The 22,353-nt window shown below is 45.5% G+C and overlaps 1 protein-coding gene across 2 annotated transcripts; it reads left to right on the top strand.

The window, feature by feature from the left end:
- The first annotated feature begins 599 nt into the window (after positions 1-599).
- C3H14orf93 (chromosome 3 C14orf93 homolog) lies at positions 600-21,704 on the top strand. Of its 2 annotated transcripts, XM_067028772.1 has the most exons (8): positions 640-681; positions 11,209-11,696; positions 11,909-12,226; positions 14,541-14,861; positions 19,000-19,061; positions 19,636-19,739; positions 20,564-20,676; positions 20,966-21,704. In XM_067028772.1, the coding sequence occupies exons 3-8, from the start codon at positions 12,215-12,217 to the stop codon at positions 21,383-21,385; spliced, it is 1,032 nt and encodes a 343-aa protein (XP_066884873.1). In that variant the 5' UTR covers positions 640-681; positions 11,209-11,696; positions 11,909-12,214; the 3' UTR covers positions 21,386-21,704. The 2 variants fall into 2 exon arrangements, with proteins under 2 accessions (XP_058914709.1, XP_066884873.1); XM_059058726.2 differs by having other exon boundaries at positions 600-681; positions 11,209-12,226.
- The last annotated feature ends 649 nt before the right edge of the window (positions 21,705-22,353 follow it).

Genomic DNA, 22,353 nt, shown 5'->3' on the forward strand with positions numbered 1-22,353 from the left:
GCAGGGAACACAGGTTCGTGCCCCGGTCCGGGAGGATCCCACATGTCGCGGAGCGGCTGGGCCCGTGAGCCATGGCCGCTGAGCCTGGGCGTCCGGAGCCTGTGCTCCGCAACCGGAGAGGCCACAACAGTGAGAGGCCTGCATACCACAAAAAATAAATAAATAAATAAAGCTGGGAGGGTTAAGCAATACACGTGACCCAGAGACGTTCCACCTGGAAATCATGAGCTCGGCCCACGCACCGAGTGCTTGATGCTTAATCCCAAACTACAATTTTACTGACTAGTTAAAACCAACTTTGGCAAATTGTCAGAAGATGCTCGCTCACTGGTTTTTTATGTTGGTAACCAAGGCCTGGTTTCACTGAGGAACAAACATGGGAAAGGGTGAGAGGAGGGTGAGAAACTGAAAGGAAGGGGAGAGAGGTGGGGAAGGGTATAGGTGCCAACGGGGCCGCCAGGGTCCGAGCGGAAGGGGACCAGGGTCGGGGGTCGGGCGGCCCTTGGGGGCCCCCTGGGCCCGCGCCTCGGGCGCTGCGCGTGTGCTCGCGGGCGGGGCTCCCAGCGGCCGCCAGCGGCCAATCCGGGCGGGCGTCCGGGGAGGGGCGGGGCTTGCCGGCTCCGGCTCCGCGAGTCCTCCTTTTTGCACACACACGAATACAAAGAGCCATACGACCTTCGGGTATCCTTTTTCCATTTTTTTTTCTCCTTAATCTTGTGTGTGTTTTCAAATTTTTTTATAAAAATAGAGATCTGTGGCAATGCTGGGGTGAGGAAACTGTTGCTAAGGGGAATGTGCGCTTTTCCCCATTTCTTTTTCTGTCTCTCTTCCTCTTTCTTTTTCCTGGTCAAGGTTTTAAATATACCAAGAAGTTGAGAAGCAGGATGGCCGTGTACAACTGTTTCCAGCCAAATTTATATAGATTTTTTTCTTTTTGCTATCACATTTTAAGAACTGGTAAATTTTTATGGTCAGGGGAATTTAAAAATTTTAGCCTCTTGGGAAGTGTAGGTTTCTTTTTTTAAGCGGGATGAAGGGATAATGTAAATTTCTGCCACAGGCAACGTGGAAGGAAGCGGAGATTTGAGACTCCCTCACAAAGCTGTTTGCGTGCGTTTTACACACCCTCCCCCAGAACCAAAACCAAGTGGCTTGAATGTGGCAATTGTCCAAGGCCAATAGGTTAAAAATGTTTGGATTTTATAATTGTGACACTCATTTCCCCGGCGGGGGGGGGGGGCGGTCAAAGCCCTTCTTACAGTGTGTCTTAACACACATTTTTCATGAGAACATTGTGTGTGTGTGTGTTTCTTTAAGCAAGTAATTTAGTAAAGATTTATCTTGGGGTTTTGTGCTTTGTGTATATGTACAGTATGTGTATATGTGCCATATCAGATTTTGTTTTCAAAAGCGATTGCCTTTGGTTTTTTGTGTGCAAAGTAGCCCCTAGGATGTGTATTTTTTTCTGTTGTGTTCCCAAATGTGATCCAGACAGGATTTCATGTGCAAATTAAAGCTTAGAAGAAATCCTATACATAGAATTACTTAGGCATTTTCATTCCATGTGCATTTACTGTATTTTCTGCTCTTCTAAAGTATCAGATTAGTGAATAATTAAATAACTGCCAAGGAATATGCAGTCCATGTGGCAAATGAGGGTAGGCAATTTATTGAGTCTGTGGTTTAAAGCCTTTAGTGACTGTTTTGCCTAAGTGGTTTTGCTTTTTATTGTCTCACGTTCTTAAATGTACAGCTGTGTATATTTTGGCCTGTATGTGTGGTTTGGTTGGTGTGTTCAGAAGGGAAGTTCTCTCTTGGCTTTTTGACAAAATGGTCGTTGATAGGTTGGGATTTGTTTGAAAAGCTTCACAGCTGGCAAAATATCAGGAAAATAATCTAGTCAAGTCCAATTCTCAAAAACTGTTCATGGTGGTGGTGATGGGGGAGGTGCCAAGAGGAGGCAAAGGCAGCAAATAATATATGGGAGGGATAAGAAATGCATTTTGGTTATCATGTTGCATTTTTAAAATGAAAAGCCTTCTCCCATGCCAAGAGCCACGGAGAGAAGCATATGAATTAGAGAACAACAGGCTCAGAACAGTACCTCTGGTTACAGGAGATGTATTCTCACTTTATTCTGTTACAGAACCACTGTCTCCTATTAGGAGTCATACGGAAAATATTTATATTCAAATCTCTATTGGCAGATTGGAGTGAAAGCATAGAAGGTATATGGGGTGATGAGGGAGAAACTGGAATGTCACAAGTGAAGTAGCGACCAGGAGATAAAAAAAGATCTACTGTAGAGTTCAAATTTCAGGAAAACAAAACCTCTGTGTGATAATACATTTCCATTCCCCACCTCGCGACCCACTCAGTTGCAAGTAGTATTTAGGACACCTAACAACGGCGACTAAACTGTTTGTCCAGGTCTTGACATTCACTATAATGAAAGTAGCCTGTGTGGGCTCTCTGGGTTTATATGTATTGAGTGCATTTTTATTCCCTAACAATACAAGTCATATAAATCTCAAATGTGGATCATTCCACAAGTTTAGGCCTGCGTATCTTTGAAATCTAGTCAGTCTCGTGACCTTTGTGACGGCAGCAGTGTTGGGAATTTTTAATGGAGTTTTGCTCTTAATCTTTTTCGCCTCACTGCAGGTCTTCACGTATACTTTTTACCTTCTCGGAAAAGAGAGAGTTCTTCTAGAGCAGTATACACAGCCCAAGCCCCTGTCTTCCTAGGCTATTTGATTTTTAGTAGGATTTTAGGCTCAGAGCCAATGTCCTTGCTTTTAATTTCTTTGTAAGAAACAAAATTCCTCCCACGAATATATCGTTGGCTTGGCCCTCCTACCAAAGCAAAGCTAAACTCGGTTGGTTTTGCTTGGGAATCCGCGGGGCCCCTCGAGATGAAAACTTCTTTGAAGTAAGGGCAGCTGCCACCTTGCTGAAAAATCTACACCTGAGGTCGGCAGGCACGAAAAGCCTTCCGCCACCAAATGTATGAGGCCGACTTGTGGCCACTGTACCTATAATCGTGTACACGTAGCTTTGTGAGCAGCAGAGAACAAAAGCGAGTAAACAAAACAAAAAAGCAAGCTAAAGATGGCGTCTGACGGCTTTGAAAAAGCCTCGCAGTCGTGTCCCTCTCTGAAGAGGCCGCTCCCCTCCCTGGCTTGTTGAGTGATTGTGGATTGCGGCCAATAACGTCCCCAGCCCTGCTCCGCCTCATCGTCCAATCGCCAATCACCGGGAGCCCGGAGACTGGCGAGGCGGGGCCTTCCCGCGTGCGCGCGCTGGCCGTGTATACAAGCCGCGCCTCGGTCGTTCCCGGCAGCTCGCGCGCCTTTCTCGGCGCCGCTCAGTCAGCTGGCGCGGCGCGCGGGGCACACGCGATGGGACACTCTTAGGGCCGCCAAAGCGGGGTCGCCGCGGGAACTCTCCCGCCATACTCCCCCCAAGCCCTCCGAGCTTTTTTGGCCACGTAGTCTACCCACGGTGACCCAGCGAGATCCCCGGCCGCGCCTCGGCCAGTTTGCTGTCTGCGGGCCTTCTGAGGAACACCCCTTTCCCAGGACACCCAGGGCACAGTCTATCGGGGGCCTCAGTGGCGGGTCGCCCTGTTCCTTGCGGCCTCGAGGGCGGAGCTCAGCTCTGTTCTCCCTTGCGCCGCTGTGTTCACCCTGCCTGTGGCTGAAACACACGCTCTCTTCGGAAATTGTTCTGCTGTGCCTCGTGCCCACTTTGTCATCTTTGACTAATATTTAATCAGCTAACATTTACCGAGGCCTCGCTGGGCACACGATACAGCTTTAGGAGCTAGTTTTTCATTTTTCACTTTCTCCAGAAATGCAGGAAGAGTCATTTACGTCAGACACATGGATATGAAAACCTTAAACCGGTAATTTTAATCTCACCAAGTTGCATTTTAGTACATGTAAAGAAAAAAGACAGTGCTATACCGGGTTAAAAACTCTCGTACTACTATACAAGCATACTTGGAATTTTCGGATTACTTGGGATCCTTTTCTTAGGAACACATTCTGCCCTCTGGGTCTACATCTTTTTTATACCCCTAGAAACGAGGTCTTAGATTTTGTTTTTTTGTAGATCCTTAGATGGGTCAGTCTTTAAAAATGTAGAAAAATACTGTTTTATGGTATTTACTTACCTGCTCTTGTGTGATAAGGAGCTCATGTCTGATAGAAATAGGTTTTGAGAGGACCTTCTATCCGGAGAGCAATTTTGCACCTTCAAGTGGGGGAGAAGGGCTGACCGGCATAGCAGAACTTTAAGTGGCCATTTTCCTTTTTTATTTCTTAAAATGAAGATTATGGTATCAATTGCTATGCTTTCAGTAATCACATTTAAGGAAGTCCATTGCTAGCATGACCCTGAATGAGTCAAGGGACCATTATAAAAACATATATCATCTGAGTGATACCACATCCTACACACGTATTAAACAGTGGGAAAACTTTTATTCTTCATAGTTTGGAGGTGAACTCAGTCATGCAGAAAATTCAAACTCAGAATGGGTTGAAGTAAGCGGGGAGCTGCCAAGGGTATGATATATTTAGTTCTAACAAAAATACATGTCTTGGGGGCTTCCCTGGTGGCGCAGTGGTTGAGAGTCCGCCTGCCGATGCAGGGGACGCAGGTTTGTGCCCCGGCCAGGCCCGCATACCACACACACACACACACACACACACACACACACGTACGTGTGTCTTGGGAGGAAAGGGATAGTTAAGATTATGGACAGTCTCACCCTGAGCTGTCTGTCTAAAGAAGATGAGTTTTCTTTCTTCCTTATCTAAATATTTATTTTAAAAAACCCAAAATTTTTGAAAAGTACATTTTCTAGGCTCCTTTGACATGTATTAAAATTAGACCAATACAGAATGAACCCCAAACACACAGCTTTTATGTAAACTTAAGTTTGACAGCTGCTGCCATTTTGTGTTGGCAACTCATCATAGGACTGAAGATCTTTTTCTTAACATTCATTTCTAAAAGTTGATAGCATTTTGCAAAAGGCATGTGTGTTATTCAGTGGTGGTCAATCTTAGCTTATTCCTGTTTTTTCTTTCTTGAACAAGAATGCAAACTCTTGGTTTTAGAATAAATCAATCTGAAGTTGCAAAAGTTGACAGTATTAATGTTTAATAATAATGGTATAGACACTGCCTGGATAATTTACTCCAGTTAACTGTTGCTTTGCCAGACATTCCATGGATTGCTTCATGGGTTATTATATTAAACAGTTATACATTTTGAGAGGTAAAATAAAGATACCATAATAAAGTTTAGCTATGTTAATAACGTTGGCAGGGTTAAATGGGCTTTAGAACCTTAAACTAGTGATGGAAAAAAGCAAGAATGATTAATTATGGTAGGTCTGGAGTGTTAGAAAAGAAGAATTTAGCAGGTTGTAGCAACAGATAATGCAGCACTATCTATAATAAAGTTCATTTATCAGTTTGAATTATTCAGACTGAGAAAAGTCTGTAAAGTAAAAAGAGTGTCTCAATAGCATATATCTTTGTCTTGCTCTCTCCACGTCAATGAATCTTGGCCCCTGAGTTCATCTTTTTCTTCTCTGCAGTCTCAGGGAAGAGCTTGCCTTCCTTCCTTCTCACATTGGGCGAATCCTTGCTAGAAGAAAACTTAAATCCTTTCCTAATATGTTCATCCTTTCCTTTTTCACTGGCCTTTTTCTTTCTGCTTTTTAAACATACTGAGGCTCTAGTGCCCTTTCTGACTTCCTATTTCCTTCCTTTCATAACTAAACTCTAGAAAACTTGACTTCATGTCTTGCTTCCATTTTCTCTCCACATTCTCTTTCGTCTACTGCATAGTATTACTTTCACTACAAAAAAATACCTCTCTGGTCATTGCCAGTAACCATCACAGACAAATAAAATGTATTTCCTTAATTTGCATCTTTTTAACTATTCTGCTGCACTTGTCACAGTTGATTGGATCCACTTTCTTGATATTCTTTTTCTTTTTAATAAATTTACTTATTTATTTTTGGCTGCGTTGGGTCTTCATTGCTGTGAGTGGGCTTTCTCTAGCTGCAGCGAGTGGGGGCTACTCTTTGTTGTGGTGTGTGGGCTTCTCATTTCTCATTGCAGTGGCTTCTTTTGTTGCAGAGCACAGGCTCCAGGTGCGCGGGCTTCAGTAGTTGCTGCATGCGGGCTCAGTAGTTGTGGCTCACGGGCTCTAAGAGTGCAGCCTCGGTAGTTGTGGTGCACAGGCTTAGTTTCTCTGTGGCAATGTGGGATCTTCCCAGACCAGGGCTCGAACGCTTTTTCCCTACATTGGCAGGCGAATTCTTAACCACTGCGCCGCCAGGGAAGTCCCTTGATATTCTTTCTACTTTAGCTTTCATAACACTCTTTTCCTCCCACCTTACTGACCATTCTTCTCTTTCAGTGAAGCCTCTTGCAAGGATTGGCTCGAAGTGCTGTCCTTGGCCTTTGCCAAGGACTTTGTATTTACTCCTTGGAGAGCTCATTCACTCTCTGAGGTTCAAATATAACCTCCTGCTAAAGTTTCCAAATCTGCATTCCAGCTTTGACCTTCCTCTTGTTTTTGTTTTTCAGTCCTAGCCAGTTGCTTTCAGAACATTCCATTTAAAGATGCTGCCATCAGTTTGAAATTTAACATGTATAAATACACATCTTCTCAAACATGCTGGTGCCTCCTTTCAGCTTCCTCATTTCTATCATTCTGTCAGTGGTACCATCTTCTGACCCTCAGGTTTATAATCTTGAAGCTGTCTTTAACCAATCTCTATCCCCCACATTTATTAAGTTAAGAAATATGATCAGTCCTTCCTCCAGGATGTTGAACCTTAATATCCACCACACTGATTCTCACCACTTCTCTCCAGGATTAAACAGTCTCCTAACCTCTAACTGTTCCACTTTAGGTATCTAAGACAGGGGTTGGCAAACTATAGCCCGTAGTCTTAGGTCTGGCCTGCCACCTGTTTTTGTATGGCCCATGAGCTAAGAATGGCTTTTATATTTTTTTAATGTAATTTGTGACATTTCTGTGTCCATAAATAAAGTTTTATTGGAACACAGCCATGCTCATGTTTATGTATTGTCCATGGCTGCTTTGTGCTACAATGGCAGAGTTGAATAGTTGTGACAGAAACCACATGGCCTGCAAAGCCTAAGTTATTTACTATCTAGTCCTTTACAGAGAAAGGTTTGCGGACCCCTGCTCTAAGAGTTTCCTTAACTTGATTTTCAAAGTCCTCTGTCAGCTTTCTATACCTTTTATATAAGCTCTTTTGCTCTGATCTCTCACGTGTACCCTGTTAATTCTTTTGTTTTTTTCCTCTCATTTATCACGTCTTCTTATCACCCTCCCAGTTCATCCTATATCTTGCTCAAGGCTCAATTGTAGGTTTTTCTTCGATAAGCCCCCTTTCACATGATTTCATTCTGTTGATCTTTCTATTATTTTGAACTAACTCCTCAAGATTTTTTTAGTCTGTACCATATTTTTAGGCACATGTGTATATTTTGACTTGTTCTTTAGACATTCTATTCTCACATGCACTGTAAGCTCCTTGTGTGTAGGGACTTTGTCTTCCCTTCACTTGAGTACTTGGTGGTGGCAATCCATTTTGGTGACTCATCCTTTAGCATGGCCTTGCATATAGAGAATTTTTAGAAACACATTTTTTTTGTTGTTTTTAACTTGCTCATCTTCTCTAGTGGGGATATATGTAGCTAATGATATTAGTGTTTTGTTTTTAGTAATTTATCCAGCATTTGAATTGGTGTCTGGTTAGTAAATATCATAATGTGAAATGTTCCTTTAATACCTGCCAACTCCAGTCTCCTCATGCTTTTATTTCAGTGTCTTAGAGCTTATGTGGGAGACTCTAGCAGGAGCCATGGAAACTAAGTCAGCAGTGATATCCATAGGAACCCCAAAAGAGTTATTTGAATGCCCATTATGCTACACTGCACTGTATCAGGTTTTTTGTTGTTTTTTTGTTTTTGTTTTTTTTGTGGTACGTGGGCCTCTCTCTGTTGTGGCCTCTCCCGTTGCGGAGCACAGGCTCCAGACGCGCAGACCCAGCGGCCACGGCTCACGGGCCCAACCGCTCCGCGGCATGTGGGATCCCCCCGGACCGAGGCACGAACCCGTGTCCCCTGCATCAGCAGGCGGACTCTCAACCACTGCGCCACCAGGGAAGCCCTATCAGGTTTTTATAGACATATTGATTCAAGAAAACACCTATTTGTTGCCCTGAACGTGACATTCTAAAATGGACATAGTTAGGTAATACACAAAGTCGAAAAGCAGAAAGAAATTGAGGGGCAAAACTATAGGGCAGATAGTATCATGATATTTTATGTGAACACAAATATGAAAATATATTTAGCATTAAAAACTAGCAGAGTTGAAATTATCCTTAGTCTAAACCAGGTCATGATAGTAAGTAAATTACAAATACTCTGTTTTCTCAATACCTTTCTAATTTGCATCACAGAAGGTTTTGTACTGATAAATGCGTCTTTGTAGATTTGAATTCATTTTTTCTTAGAAATGTGATATATAATTTAGAGGGGAAACTCCCCAAATCCTATTTCAAGCCATTTTTTTTTTTCAAGATTAGGACATCAGGGTGGATGTCCAGGATGGGAACACAAAAGGTTTCAGGAATCTAGCTGTTATGTGTGGAGCACTAACTGTGTGCCAGTATTCTGTAGGTGCCTTATATATATTATATACAGTCTTCACAAAAACACTCAAAGTAGGCAGAGATGAGAACACTGGGGCTCAGAAAAGGGAATTACATGCCCAAGTTCACACAGCCCATTTTAGTGCTGTTTTGGGAAGATTACCTAAGAAAGACCATTTAAGAGGAGGGAGGGGCTCAAGGCAGGTACAATGCTGGCAGGGGTAAAGGCCTCCTGCAATAAAGAGTGAGTTTTAGGGGCAAGAGCATTGCAGTTGTCAACTTGATCCCAGGAAGTATACCCACCCGGAGTCCCAACATGATGCATCTTCATTTCTATTTTTTTTTTAATTTTTAAGAATTGAAGTATAATTAATGTAAATTATATGTTACAAATGTACAATATAGTGATACACAATTTTTAGAGATTGTACTCCATTTATAGTTATTATAAAATATTGGCTACATTCCCTGTGTTGTACAGTACATCCTTGTAGTTTATTTTATACATTATTTATTTATTAAAAACAGTATTTTTAACTGAAGTATAGTTGATGTACAATATTATATAAGTGACAGGTCTTAATTTCTTGTTTTACAAATCCTGAACCCAAGTGGTATATTACTGTTTACATAATTTTCTTTTTCTCAAAACATCCATGTTTCAGATTAAACTCTGCATGATTTGGTTTTTAAAAAGTTAAAACCCCCACTGGAGCATGTAGGACCTTATTTAGGAAAGAAAAGGATATATTAATGATTCATCCACAAATTGACCTGGGAATTGCTTAGTGCTTTCCTTTAACCTTTCATTTTAATTTGGCTTTACACTTTGTTTTTTGTTGTTGTTTTTGTTTGTTTTATTTATTTTTGGCAGCGTTGGGTCTTCGTTTCTGTGAGTAGTCTTTTCTCTAGTTGTGGAGAGCAGGGGCTACTCTTTGTTGCAGTGCATGGGCTTCTCATTGTGGTAGCTTCTCTTGTTGCAGAGCACGGGCTCTAGGCACGCGGGCTTCAGTAGTTGTGGCATGTAGGCTCAGTAGTTGTGGTGCACAGGCTTAGTTGCTCCGCGCCATGTGGAATCTTCCTGGACCAGGGCTCGAACCCATGTCCCCTGCATTGGCAGGTGGATTCTTAACCACTGCGCCACCAGGGAAGTCCTAACCATTAGTTTTTTAGGTTTAACTATGCCTTCTGGTGACTCTAATGATAGGGAAGCAGTAAATGGATTTAAATTCTTACAAGATGTGAATATCTAGCACAGAAAAGCATTTCTTCGATATAAAGGGTAGAAAAAGCAAATTAAAGACTATTCTTTAATAACCAAATGTAATTAAAATGCATTGTCAGATTTACATTTTAGTACCTCAGAGGCATTGATATTGCCTGTTTCTGAAATGAGATTGCTGACTCAAAACAAACAAACAAACAAACCAAATCTCGGAATGTGGAAAATTCTCCTAACCTCCTCTCCTTTTAGTTGTGATGTTATGATATAATTTACAGGGTAAGATAGAAATGTATCTCTTGAGGAAATTGTAAATATACTTAAGATTTTGTCACTTACAGAGCTTCAGGCAGAAAGATTCTTTTTTCTGTAATCAAGTGTCATTTAGAAAATGACAATATGAAGTTCCTTGGAGTGTTCTCAGTGGTACAAACCAACCCTCCCATACTTTTTTTTTCCTCCTGAAGTAGTTTAGTTGCTTAACTACAGTGATTCAAAAGAGAGGCAGTTTGGCTTATCATTGATATTCTGGTCTGTCCTTTTGGGGGCTGGTTGTGTGGGTAGAGTGGCAGCATGTAGCTACTTAGACAGTCCCGTTGAGCTCTGCCTCTCCCTTAAGCAGCATGAGAAGTGGAGTTGAGGGTCCCCAGTTGATTTCTCTGGGCTTCCAGCTGGAGGATTCAGAACAGCTAGTTTCTATTGCAGAGGCTGTAGGCCCAGGTGTACAAAGTGTGAGAGTAGGGGGCTGTGCAGCCCTGGTTACTGCAGCTCAACTCTCCTATCCAGTTTTTCCTTTCATTTCCCTGCCCACCCCCAAAACATTAATGATATAATAGTGTGAAGTTGGCAACATGTTGGGTGGGGGCTGCATTGATTGGCCTTTTCCTTGTTTAGGAGTCTTACTCTGAATGCATTTGTATGCAAATTATATAGATGGTAGAATCATGATTTTTTATGTCAACAAAAAGTGGTATCAGTTCAAACACACACACACACTAAACTGAAAGTATCCATAACTGGATTCTGCTGTCTTCCCCTGACCTTGAAAAAGATATATAAGTTCTCTGCCTGTCTCTTCTCTGGCCCTGGGTTAACATGTGTTTCCTAGAGCTGTTGTGTGGATGAGATTAACCTACATGAAGTGTTCTGAACTCCTTAAGGAATGATGTCAAAGCAATAAAATGCAATACTGTTTTAACAGCCAAGATAGAGAGATGGAGAAGACAGATCTACATTTTCTTCCTTAATTTTCTGATCTTTCCAGATGCCAGTGGGTCCTTTTGAGTCCCATCTCTGTTCCTTAGCTTGGAGTGGTGGGGAATTCCATGCCTTCCACCCTCTGAAACTGTGCTCCTCCTGAAGGCTTTTGTAGGCCCACCCTTTTGGGAAGGGGTGCATGTGACCCCCAGTGTGTTGAGCTAGGGCAGCACAGCATCTGCACAGAGAAGAAGGCCCTCTGCTCCACAGCCCAAGGAGAGGCAGCCATGGACTGTGTGCGCCTTCAGGGCTAGCCCACTCCTCCTTCACAGAACCCAGCCCCGGGGGCCCAGGCTACTCCGACCACCCTCCATGAAAAAGGAGAGTGAATCCAAAGAGGCCAGAGCTTTGTGCAGTCCGGTCGACTGGGGACACTTTTGGAGCAGTCCAGCAGCGTGAGCACGGGCCTTCCTGCCTCTGCCACCATGTCCTTCAGCGCCACCATTCTCTTCTCCCCTCCCAGTGGCGGCGAGGCCAGATGCTGCTGCTGTGCCTGTAAGAGCGAGACTAGCGGGGGCAGCACAGGCTGTCAGGGCGGGAACCCTCCGCCCAGCACCCCGATCACGGTCACCGGACACGGCCTGGCCGTCCAGAGTTCAGAGCAGCTCTTGCATATTATCTACCAGCGGGTGGACAAGGCTGTGGGTCTGGCTGAGGCTGCGCTGGGTCTCGCCAGGGCCAACAACGAATTGTTAAAACGTCTCCAGGAGGAAGTGGGTGAGCTGAGGCAAGGGAAGGTGCCCATCCCCGATGAAGACAGCGAGAGCCGGGCGCACGGCTCCCCGCCCGAGGAGCCCGGGCCCCTCAAGGAGAGCCCCGGAGAGGCAGACAGGGCCGTGCCGGCAGTGGAAGAGGAGTGTGACAGCGTGGGCAGCGGCGTGCAGGTGGTGATCGAGGAGCTGCGGCAGCTGGGAGCGGCCTCAGCAGGAGGGCCTGGGCCCTTGGGTTTCCCGGCCGCTCAGAGAGACGTACGGCTCCCGGGATGCGCCTTGGCTGCAGGCGAGGGGCCTCCAATGCTCAACCCCGTGAGTACGCCATGCAGGACACTAGCGGGGCTGTGCTTCTGTGCTCTTCCCGGCCTCTTTCTCTTTTCTTCTCTCCATCCTTCAGCCCTTCTTTCGGTTGTATCTGTGACAGAACAGCATGGTACCCAGTTTCCTTTGCCGGCAGAGAGTGTCAGCCCTCCTGTTTGTTTGTTTGTTTGTTTGTTTTCGGTACGCGGACCTCTCACTGTTGTGGCCTCTCCCGTTGCGGAGCACAGGCCCGGGACGCAAAGGCTCAGCGGCCATGGCTCACGGGCCCAGCCGCTCCGCGGCATGTGGGATCTTCCCGGACCGGGGCACGAACCCGTGTCCCCTGCATCGGCAGGCGGACTCTCAACCACTGCACCACCAGGGAAGCCCCTTCCTGTTTTTTTTTGTTTTTTGGTTTTTTGGGGTTTTTTTTGGTACAGTGGCCTCTCCGGCAGAAGGTCATTTTCTGGCGTGAGTGGTGTTGGGGCAGTGGTACTGCCCTCCCTCTCTGTTGCTCTGCATGGCACCTTCTCCACAGCTGCCTTGGCTGCTCGGTGGGTTCTGCCTCTCCTGGCGAGGATGCCTGCCGAGCACAGACGGCTCATTCATATTTGATCACGGGCCCTCTGCTTGCCAAGAGGAATTCAGGACTAAGAGAGAGATGGGGATGTGAGGAGAGAGAGGCAGAGGCGGGGAGAGAGAGAAGGGAAAGTGGGAGGGAGAGGACAAAGATAATAGCCGACAGGTGTAGGGAAGGAAAGAGGCAGGCAGAAATGAAGGGAAGGAGAAAAAGTGGAAAACAAGAGCAGAGGAGAAAGGTGAGCCTAAATGGGAGGAGAACTGATGCAAGAGAGAGAAAATGAGGTAAGGTGGGAGGGAGGTAGAGGAGAGGAAATAAAAATGAGGAACAGAAATGAGAGTTGAGAGTTAACAGTAAGAGGGTAATAACATGTAGGGAGAAAGAGGGAAGCGAGCGGGCCTATTTTGTGAGCAGGAAAAGACAAAGAAGTACACTGTGCTATTTCAGCTTCTTTACTGCTCAGGGCCATATGAGCAGGAAAATCCTGGCTGAGGAGAGTAAAAACTGCAGCAGTAGTTTCACACATGGAAGTATGGAAAGGAGATGGAGCAACTCTAGAGATCTCAGAGATGGGAAACTAACAGATGTGTTGCCACTTGAGAGACAGTGGGAGGTCTGTCAGCTCTCCTGCACCCTCTCCTCCAGAGTATCCTCCCTCTGCCCTGTCTCCTCCTCCTCCTCCCTGCCACCACGAGACCCAGACACCCAGCAAAGTGTAGAGCCGCAGAACACACAGGGTTGATGGGAGGGATGAGACTCCCAGCCCAGCTGCTGGATCCGAGGAATGTGACCAGTTGTGTCACACTGCAACTGGTCACTGCTCCCCCGAGGCCTAGCCACGTGCGTGGGTGATGGCCCCGTGGCTCGCCCCAGGCTGTGCCCCGCCAGGGACTCTCCTTGGTTTTGGGACTGTTGGAGGAGGAGCTGGGAAGGGAGGAGGCACGGAGGTACCAGGCCAGGCAGTGCCCTGAGCTGTGGTTCTTTCTGGCAGGGAAGGCTTCCAAGCTGACAGGATGGAATTAGATTTCACAGCACAGAAAGCAGCTCACAGGTCTATAAATCTCAGCCTCCTCCCCCACTTCTTTTTGTGTTTTTTTTCCCCCACTTTCACTGTTTTGTTTTCTTGGCTGCAAAAATCCCCCTCCTTTCTTCTTTCCTCTCTTTCTCTCTCTCTCTCTCTCCCCCCTCTCCCCCTCTTCCTCCCTCCTTCCTTCCCCTACCCTGTTTGTCCTTGACTGAGGGCACAGGCAGGCAAGCAGGTGTCAGGGCAGTGGCAGTCGGATGTGGCCGGGGCAGGATCAAGGTGAGGGCACACACTTGTCCCGCAAAGGGAAAAGGGCGGGGTCGGGGAAGCAGTGCTAGCCTCTCTAGAGATTTCCGACCTTATATCTCCCTCCTTTGCTCCCATATTTCTCCTTTTTATTGTTATCTTATTTTCTTGCTCCTTCTCTTGCTTAGTTTTCCTTTCTTGTCATCACTTCCTCCCTCAACTCCTTTCAGGCAAAACACTTACCTAGCTACATTTCCTATACTCAAGCACAAAGCATAAATGACTACTTACAAAGCATCAGAAACATGTCTTCTCCGTATAGTCAATCCTATGGTAATGACCCAACATGAGAGGCCCTGTACCCACAGAAATATTTGCCCACACTCCCTGTTCATTATACTTGGATAGTGAATGATGGTTGATCAGGTTCCCGTAAGCCTGGCTGGCTAATAGGCTATTCTTTTTTATGTTCTTAGCTGGCGGATGATTATGTGGCCTCTGAGGGTGCAGTGCAGCGGGTGCTGGCCCCTGCTTATGCCAAGCAGCTTTCACCAGCCACACAACTGGCGATCCAGCGGACAACCTCAGAGACAGGGCCAGAAAGCGGAACCAAGCTGCCCCCGCCCCACCCCGAGGACATGCTCAGTGCTGCTGCTGCCCTGGAAGGTGCCTTGGAAGAATCAGTCCCTGGGGGAACTGGGGAGCTGAGACACTCTCTAGTATTTACTGCTTCCCCATGCAGGACCAGAGGGAGTGGGCAGAAGAACTCCAGGCGCAAGCGGGATCTGGTCCTCTCTGTGAGTGAGCTCAATTTCTACACATTTTTCTTCAGTCTGGAGAGATAAGTGAAGCGGGAAATGTGGGTTGATTTTAAACCTCCCATATCGAATGAATGGTATCCTGAAGCCTGCTGGAGTGGGAGGGGCAAGAAGAAGACAGACTCTTCCCTAGCCCAGGGACAGGCAGCCCCTCTGCTATCAGTGGAACTTCTTTAGGTTTTTCCAGATAGATTGATATCTTCCATTTAAAGATAAGGGAATTATATCATATATATAATTATATAATTATATCTCCTGGTGATCTCCTAATCCTGATGGGAAGATCCTTAAGGGGTTAAGCAGATTGACTGCTGCAGAGTAGCACTGGAAACTGCCTGCAAATTACCAGTGTTCAGGGCAAGTAGCAAGGGTCCCCTTGGGCAGAAAGGCCCAGGTGTCCTGAGGTGGTCCCATACCCCAAAGATGCAGAGGGCCACTAGACACTCAGCTCAGGTATAAAAGGTTTGGAGATTCTAGTGATTCTCAGAGCACTTGGCAGGGAAGGTACTGATATGATCTAGTTCCGCCTGAAACCTTGCAGTGGCTCGGAGCCCTAGGAATGTCACTAAACATCCTACAGTGTACAGGATGTCTCCCCCAACACCCCCATTATCCAGCCTAAAATGTCAATAGTGCCAAGGTTGAGAAACCCTGTTTTAGGGTGACCACAGACCTTTGGATCAGCTCTGTCGCCCAAAACATCTTTCTGATAACTATGGGGATGTTCTTTAGCCATATCATGTTCCCATTGACAGTAATGGGTCTCCATTCTCTGGATAATGGCTGATGAGGTAACTTGAGGGTTCTGGTTAGGAGTGGAGGTCACCACTGACATCCAGCAAAATCTTATCATAGTATAGAACTCATTTCTCCTTGTTACAGTCTTAGTAAAGATTGAAAACAGCTGACTACCATTTATACCTCCTTTATTCATATTACTTATTTCTTTTTCTAAGAGATCCTACTCTTACTCTGCCTTTCATTTGATTTGTTTTTACATTGACAGATTCTTTTTTTATTTCCCTTCCAGAAGACACCATTCATAATCAGTATCAACTGGTTTCTAACCTTCATTTCAAATTTTGGTTATGTTCAGTGACATGTCACTTATCAAGAACAGGGAATAGGGGAACTTCCCTGATGGTCCAGTGGCTAAGACTCCATGCTCCCAAAGCAAGGGGCCTGGGTTCGATCCCTGGGCAGGGAACTAGATCCCACATGCTGCAACTAAGAGTTTGCATGCCGCAACTAAAAAAAAAATCCTGCATGCCATAACTAAAGATCCCGCATGCCACACGAAGATCCCGTGTGCCGCAGATAAGACCAGGTGCAGCCAAATAAATGATATTAAAAGAAAAAAAAAAAAAAAAAAACAGGGACTAGTTTTAATTTCTCTGTCATGGATTTCTGGCCCAAGAGGGCACTGTTGTTGCCAGTGATAGAAATGGAGGCTTATACCTAGAAGTACATTTCAAGGGATTTCCCAAAAATTCATAGTGCTTAAGTTGTGAATAAATGTGTGATAATGATAATTAAAATTTGCATAAAATCAGGATTTTTGATCAGTTCCATTCCTCTAGTGCCTACTGCCTCCAGCAAGAGGTCTAGTGATGAGGCCTGGCTTCTTCCTGCCCTTTGGAGAGCTCAGCATGGGACCTTCTGGGAGGACAGCATTCTCAGTCATCCTGCTCTGTGTTATAGTGCTTGAAGAGGCGAGAGAGGACCAGTCAGGGAGTCTTGCTGCCTGTCACAGAGAAAGATATAAAATGTTCTTGTATTAGTCTGTGGGTTTAGAGGGAGAGGGATAGTTGCAGATCTTCACTGTTCCAACCTTTAGCTCCGGGAAGGAATGAGAGAGGCATCTCTCCAATCTGATGAAGCTGCTGTGGGTTGCTGCTAGGGATCCAAAAGGACCAAATCGGAATCTTAATTCCTTGGACTGCTGAAGATCCCAGCCACCCATTGGGGAAATTATTCATTTTTAGCTCACTAAGGAGGTAGGTGAGCCAGCAGCCTTTACAGTCTTAATGCTTATTATTGTCTAGAGTATTTTCCCTTTCCATTTCAAGCTTGGTTGGATTTTTATCAGCTGATCTCTTCCAAGCCACTTGAATTGGAAGCTATGCAACTCCCCCACCCTACTGTTTTTTTCTTTTCTTTTTTTCTGCAACTCTTTCAAATTCTTTCTGAAGCATTTACCCATCTTTTGTGATTTTTCAAGTTTGGACTTCTAAGAGGTAAAATAACTATATCAAATATGAAGCTAGTACAACAGTCTTTTGTATAGATTGAAGACCCTAGCCATAAAGAGTTAACAGTAATTTCCTAAGTTGATATGGTCAGTCAGCCATAGGGGTATAGGAGCATAAATTGGGCATTTTTTAATATGAAGCTGAAATCCTGAGATCAGCATCCCATCATTTTGGGACTGGGTAATTTCCACTGACTGAAGGACCTTGGGCTGAAAATATAATCAGAAACAACAAAACTAAATTTAATAGGAAGAAAAGTAAAATCCTACATTAAAGTTAAAAACAAAACAAAACAGTTGCAGAATGGTGGAGATAATAATCCATGTGAAAAATGGACTTGAGTTGACTACAAGCTCACTATGAATGAACCCTGTTACACTGAGAGTAGGGATGGGCTTGCTAAGAGAGGTACAGCATCTTGGGTTTCATTCCTAGAAGTATAGAGTTCTACTCGGGGAAGTAATGCTCCCTTTGGCCAGACCTCAACAGATGAGTTAGATTCAGTTCCAGATGCCATGTTGTAAGAGGGACACTGGCAAACTGGAGAGGCTCATAGTTTCATGAGGAGTCTGTCTGTCAACTGTGTCGTGAGGAATGGTTGAAGGACTTGGTGTTTAGATAGGATAAGAAAAGACTTGGTGAGTAAATGGAAGCTGTCTTCAAATACTTCAGGTGCTGTTAGGGCAAAACTGGGGTCAGATTTTGGAGCATCTAAGGCAAATTTTTTAAAAATTTTTATTTATTTATTTTTGGCTGCACTGGGTCTTAGTTGCTGTGCGCAGGCTTTCTCTAGTTGCGAAGAGCTTGGGCTACTCTTCATTGCGGTGCATAGTCTACTCATTGTGGTGGCTTCTCTTGTTGCAGAGCATGGGCTCTAGGCACGTGGGCTTCAGTAGTTGTGGCACGTGGGCTCAGTAGTTGTGGCTCACAGGCTCTAGAGCGCAGGCTCAGTAGTTGTGGCGCTTGGGCTTAGTTGCTCCGTGGCATGTGGGATCTTCCTGTATCAGGGCTCCAACCCGTGTCCCCTGCATTGGCAGGCGGATTCTTAACCACTGCACCACCAGGGAAGCCCCTGAAGCAAAATTTTTTAACAGTTAGAGATATTCAATAGTAGCTGAGTCAAAAACTAGCGAGAACCCATCATTAAAGATGTATAAGCAAAGGTAGCGACTTCCCTGGTGGCGCAGTGGTTAAGAATCCTCCTGCCAATGCAGGGGACATGGGTTCGATCCCTGGTCCGGGAAGATCCCACGTACTGCAGAGCACCTAAGCCCGTGAGCCACAACTACTGAGCCTGCGCTCTGCAGCCCACGTGCCACAACTACTGAAGCCCACACGCCTAGAGCCTGTGCTCCACAACAAAAGAAGCCACAGCAATGAGAAGCCTGTGCACCACAACAAAGAGTAGCCCCCACTCGCCGCAACTAGAGAAAGCCCACATGCAGCAACGAAGACCCAACACAGCCAAAAATAAATAAATAAAATTAAAATTAAAAAAAAAGAAATGTCCACTTGCTGTAGCCCTGGTGTATATTTGCTGTCTCCTTGCTATTAGGAGTATGTTTGTGGAAGTGTTTGAAACCGTCTACTGTAGTGATCATATTCCCTGGGAGCAGAAGTAAGACCAGGGGTAATCCTGGAGACTCCACACAAATTAAATGAAAAGGAAAGAAAGGGAGGGTTCATTATAAATACGAACTTGAATCGGCTCTCTGGCTAAGAAAGGGCATCAACAGAAATGGTACCTAGACTATGGGCAGGATTCAGACAGAGAACCCCATAGGGACAGTGCCTAGGGACCAGAGGAGGGTTTCATCATATTTGCTCCTGGCTTGATTCTGTGTTTGTTTGTTTGTTTCCCCTAGAAATTGGTCCACAACGTGCATAACCACATCACCAATGACAAGAGATTCAATGGGTCTGAAAGGTACGATCCTCTTGAGGGAAAAGATCATAAGGAACTTTGCCAAGGAGAGGGAAATAGAGGGGGCTGCTCCAGTATAACACTGAGGCTAAGGCTTCCATCTCACCATTGCCCCTTGTATACTGTCTTAGGCCATGGAGGACTCTACCACGAAGTTGATTAGTGCTGGGAATCTCTGTCTAGCTTTTAAAATGCTGATGAGGGGCTTCCCTGGTGGCGCAGTGGTTGAGAGTCCGCCTGCCGATGCAGGGGACACGGGTTCATGCCCCAGTCTGGGAAGATCCCACATGCTGCGGAGCCGCTGGGCACGTGAGCCATGGCCGCTGAGCCTGTGCTACGCAACGGGAGAGGCCACAACAGTGAGAGGTCCGCGTACCTCAAAAAAAAAAAAAAAAAAAAAAATGCTGACAAGGGACTTCCCTGGTGATCCAGTGGTTAAAACTCCACCCTCCCACTACAGGGGGCACGGGTTCCATCCCCAGTCGGGGAACTAAGATCCCACAAGCCACGTGGCGCAGCCAAAAAGTAAATAAAATAAAATACTGACTGCCTTATTCACTCTCTTCTCTTATGGCAGCATCAAGTCCTCTTGGAATATTTCAGTAGTGAAGTTCCTTCTGGAAAAGCTCAAGCAGGAGCTGGTAACCAGTCCCCACAATTACACTGACAAGGAGCTGAAAGGTGAGAAAAACTAAGTTAACTCCCATCCCATCCTTTCTTCATCCCCTGTTCCTGGCCAGAGGAGAAGAGGCATATGGAGATGATTTAGGTGGTTTTGAAAATAGAGGACTTAAAAAAAGTGGTTTTGGTTATTCTTTTCACCTACAGTATACACAGGATTGTCTCTAATTGCCTTTTTATTCCCCTACTCAGTCTGAAATGAAAATGGGAGAAGTAAAGGGCCAGAACACCATCATGCATGACACTTACACGCAGAGCCTGAATCTAGGGTATTATGAAAAGGAGGTCAGAATCCAGCCCTGCCCTTTTGTCCCTAAATATTATGTCCTGGGCTTTCTACTTTCCTTGCTCTTCTGTTATTTGTCTGTAGCACTAAGAAAGCTACTGCTGAAAATGTACTTGTAATCTGCTGTCAGCTGAGTAGAATGGGGGTAGGTTTAACTGGGAGTGGGGGAAGGGAGTTACAGAAGCATTGGAGTTGTCTTTTTTTTTTAAACATCTTTATTGGAGTGTAATTGCTTTACAATGGTGTGTTAAGTTTCTGCTGTATAACAAAGTGAATCAGCTATACATATACATATGTTCCCATATCTCTTCCGTCTTGTGTCTCCCTCCCTTCCTCCCTGGAGTTGGCTTTTTATAGTGGGAGGAGTTCCTGTTGGAGATGGAGCTAAACCAGAGGGGAATGAATAGATGCTGATGTATATACCCAGAAAGCCCATCATCTAAACAGTGGTTCACCTCTCTCCCATCCAGTAGTATTAGGGCAAAAAAAAGGGCTGAGGACCCTGATTTTTGCTGCCTGCCTTCTCTCTCCCCACCAGGAGCCTGTGTAGCCTACTTCCTTACTAAGAGGCGTGAGTACCGCAACTCCCTGAACCCCTTTAAAGGCCTGAAAGAAAAAGAGGAGAAGAAACTTCGAAGTCGCAGATATCGGGTAGGTTTCTAGTCTTTCCTTTAAAGATGCTAAACTCTAAACCTTAATAAATAACTCACAGTGGGAAGGGCCAGGGTACGTGGCATCTGAGAAAAGAGTTGAGACCCAGGAATGGAGCAGAGGAGGAGGAGGAAGGGAGCCAGTTCTAAGATCTGACTTGGGTTCTCTTGAGAACTTGGTTCTCTCAGACACAGATTTTACACAGCCTCCCTTCCACGCAAACCCTTTCCCCAAACCTAATGCATGGTTTGTTGCTCTTCCTAATCTCTGTCCTGGGCTCCTACCTTAGCTTTTTGCCAACCGATCCAGCATCATGAGGCATTTTGGCCCTGAGGACCAACGCCTGTGGAAGGATGTGACAGAGGAGCTGATGTCAGATGAAGAGGACAGCCTTAATGAGCCAGGTGTCTGGGTAGCCCGGCCTCCCCGTTTCCGGGCCCAGCACCTCACGCGGCTCTGCTACCACCTGGATGCCAACTCTAAGCATGGCACCAAAGCCAACCGTGTGTATGGACCTCCCTCAGACCGCTTACCTTCTGCTGAGGCCCAGCTCCTTCCACCAGAACTTTACAATCCTAATTTCCAAGAGGAGGAGGATGAGGGAGGTGATGAGAATGGACCTGTCTCCCCATCTTTTGACCAACCCCACAAAACCTGTTGTCCTGACTTGAACTCGTTCATTGAAATCAAGGTGGAAAAGGATGAGTGAAATCTATAACCAAGAATAACTCAGGCATCCGCCTCTTCCCATGTCCTCAAAATGGGTGGCCACAGGGCTTCCCAGAATGAGATGTCTTCTGCAGTCTGAGAAAGCAAATCTGCCTCTCTTCTCAACACAGTCTCCACTAGAAGTGGAAGCTGGCAGCTCTGGTGGGATAAAAGGACTTATCTCCAAGGGGGAAAAACTCCCTCCGCTGTGAATGACAAGCCAGAAAATGCTTATTCCAAAGCATAACAGTGCCTCGGAGGAGCCTGGGATGAGAAAAGGAGGAGGATGGGTCCAAGAAACAGGAGGCCTTCTTGACGTATGCCCTGGTCTCTGAGTTGTTTTTTCTTCTGGCTTCACTCAAAGCTGTAGGGAAGCGGCCCTTGGTTGTACCTTCTACTTCTTCCCCTGACTGCTGGTCTTGCTCTGCAGTGGAAGCAGCACGGGACCTGGCCAGGGTAATACTGCCACCTGGTGGACAGTTTCAGTCATGGGCTTCATTCTTCTGAGCAGAACACAGGCAGGCTCCATCCGTATTTGGGAATTGGGATCTAGATGTAATAGCTATTGTTTATTGAATTATATAAGGAAGATTTTATTATTCCCATTGTACACATGAGGAAATTAAGGCTTAAAGAGTTCCTCTGTCTCCCCAGCAGCTGCTTTCCCACCGTGTGACCAAGCAGTATACGTGGCTTGGTAGCTATTTCTTAGTCCTGTCAGCCAAGCTGTATTTTGAGGAAGGTAAGTGTGTGTGTGTATGTGTGTGTGTGCACACAAGCACACATGCAGACTATATATACACACACAAAATTTGTGCCTTTTTGGATGGATTGAGCAGTAAACGTGGCTTTCTCTTCACTCTATCATACAACAAATATTGATTGCTTACTAGGTGTCAGGTGCTGTGCTAGGTGCTATGGATAAACTGTTGAACAGGTTAGATACTGATCAGAAGTTTTATTGTCTAG

The sequence above is a fragment of the Kogia breviceps genome, chromosome 3 (genome assembly GCF_026419965.1).
Source record: "Kogia breviceps isolate mKogBre1 chromosome 3, mKogBre1 haplotype 1, whole genome shotgun sequence".
In the NCBI taxonomy this organism is placed as follows: Eukaryota; Metazoa; Chordata; class Mammalia; order Artiodactyla; family Physeteridae; genus Kogia; species Kogia breviceps.

What these genes read in the sequence shown, in the direction of transcription:
- C3H14orf93 (XM_059058726.2), top strand. Translation starts at nt 11,627, where the DNA reads ATGTCCTTCAGCGCCACCATTCTCTTCTCCCCTCCCAGTGGCGGCGAG. An exon ending in GGCCTCCAATGCTCAACCCC is followed by an intron (nt 12,227 to 14,540) that starts GTGAGTACGCCA and finishes TTATGTTCTTAG; the next exon opens with CTGGCGGATGATTATGTGGC. An exon ending in AGCGGGATCTGGTCCTCTCT is followed by an intron (nt 14,862 to 18,999) that starts GTGAGTGAGCTC and finishes TGTTTCCCCTAG; the next exon opens with AAATTGGTCCACAACGTGCA.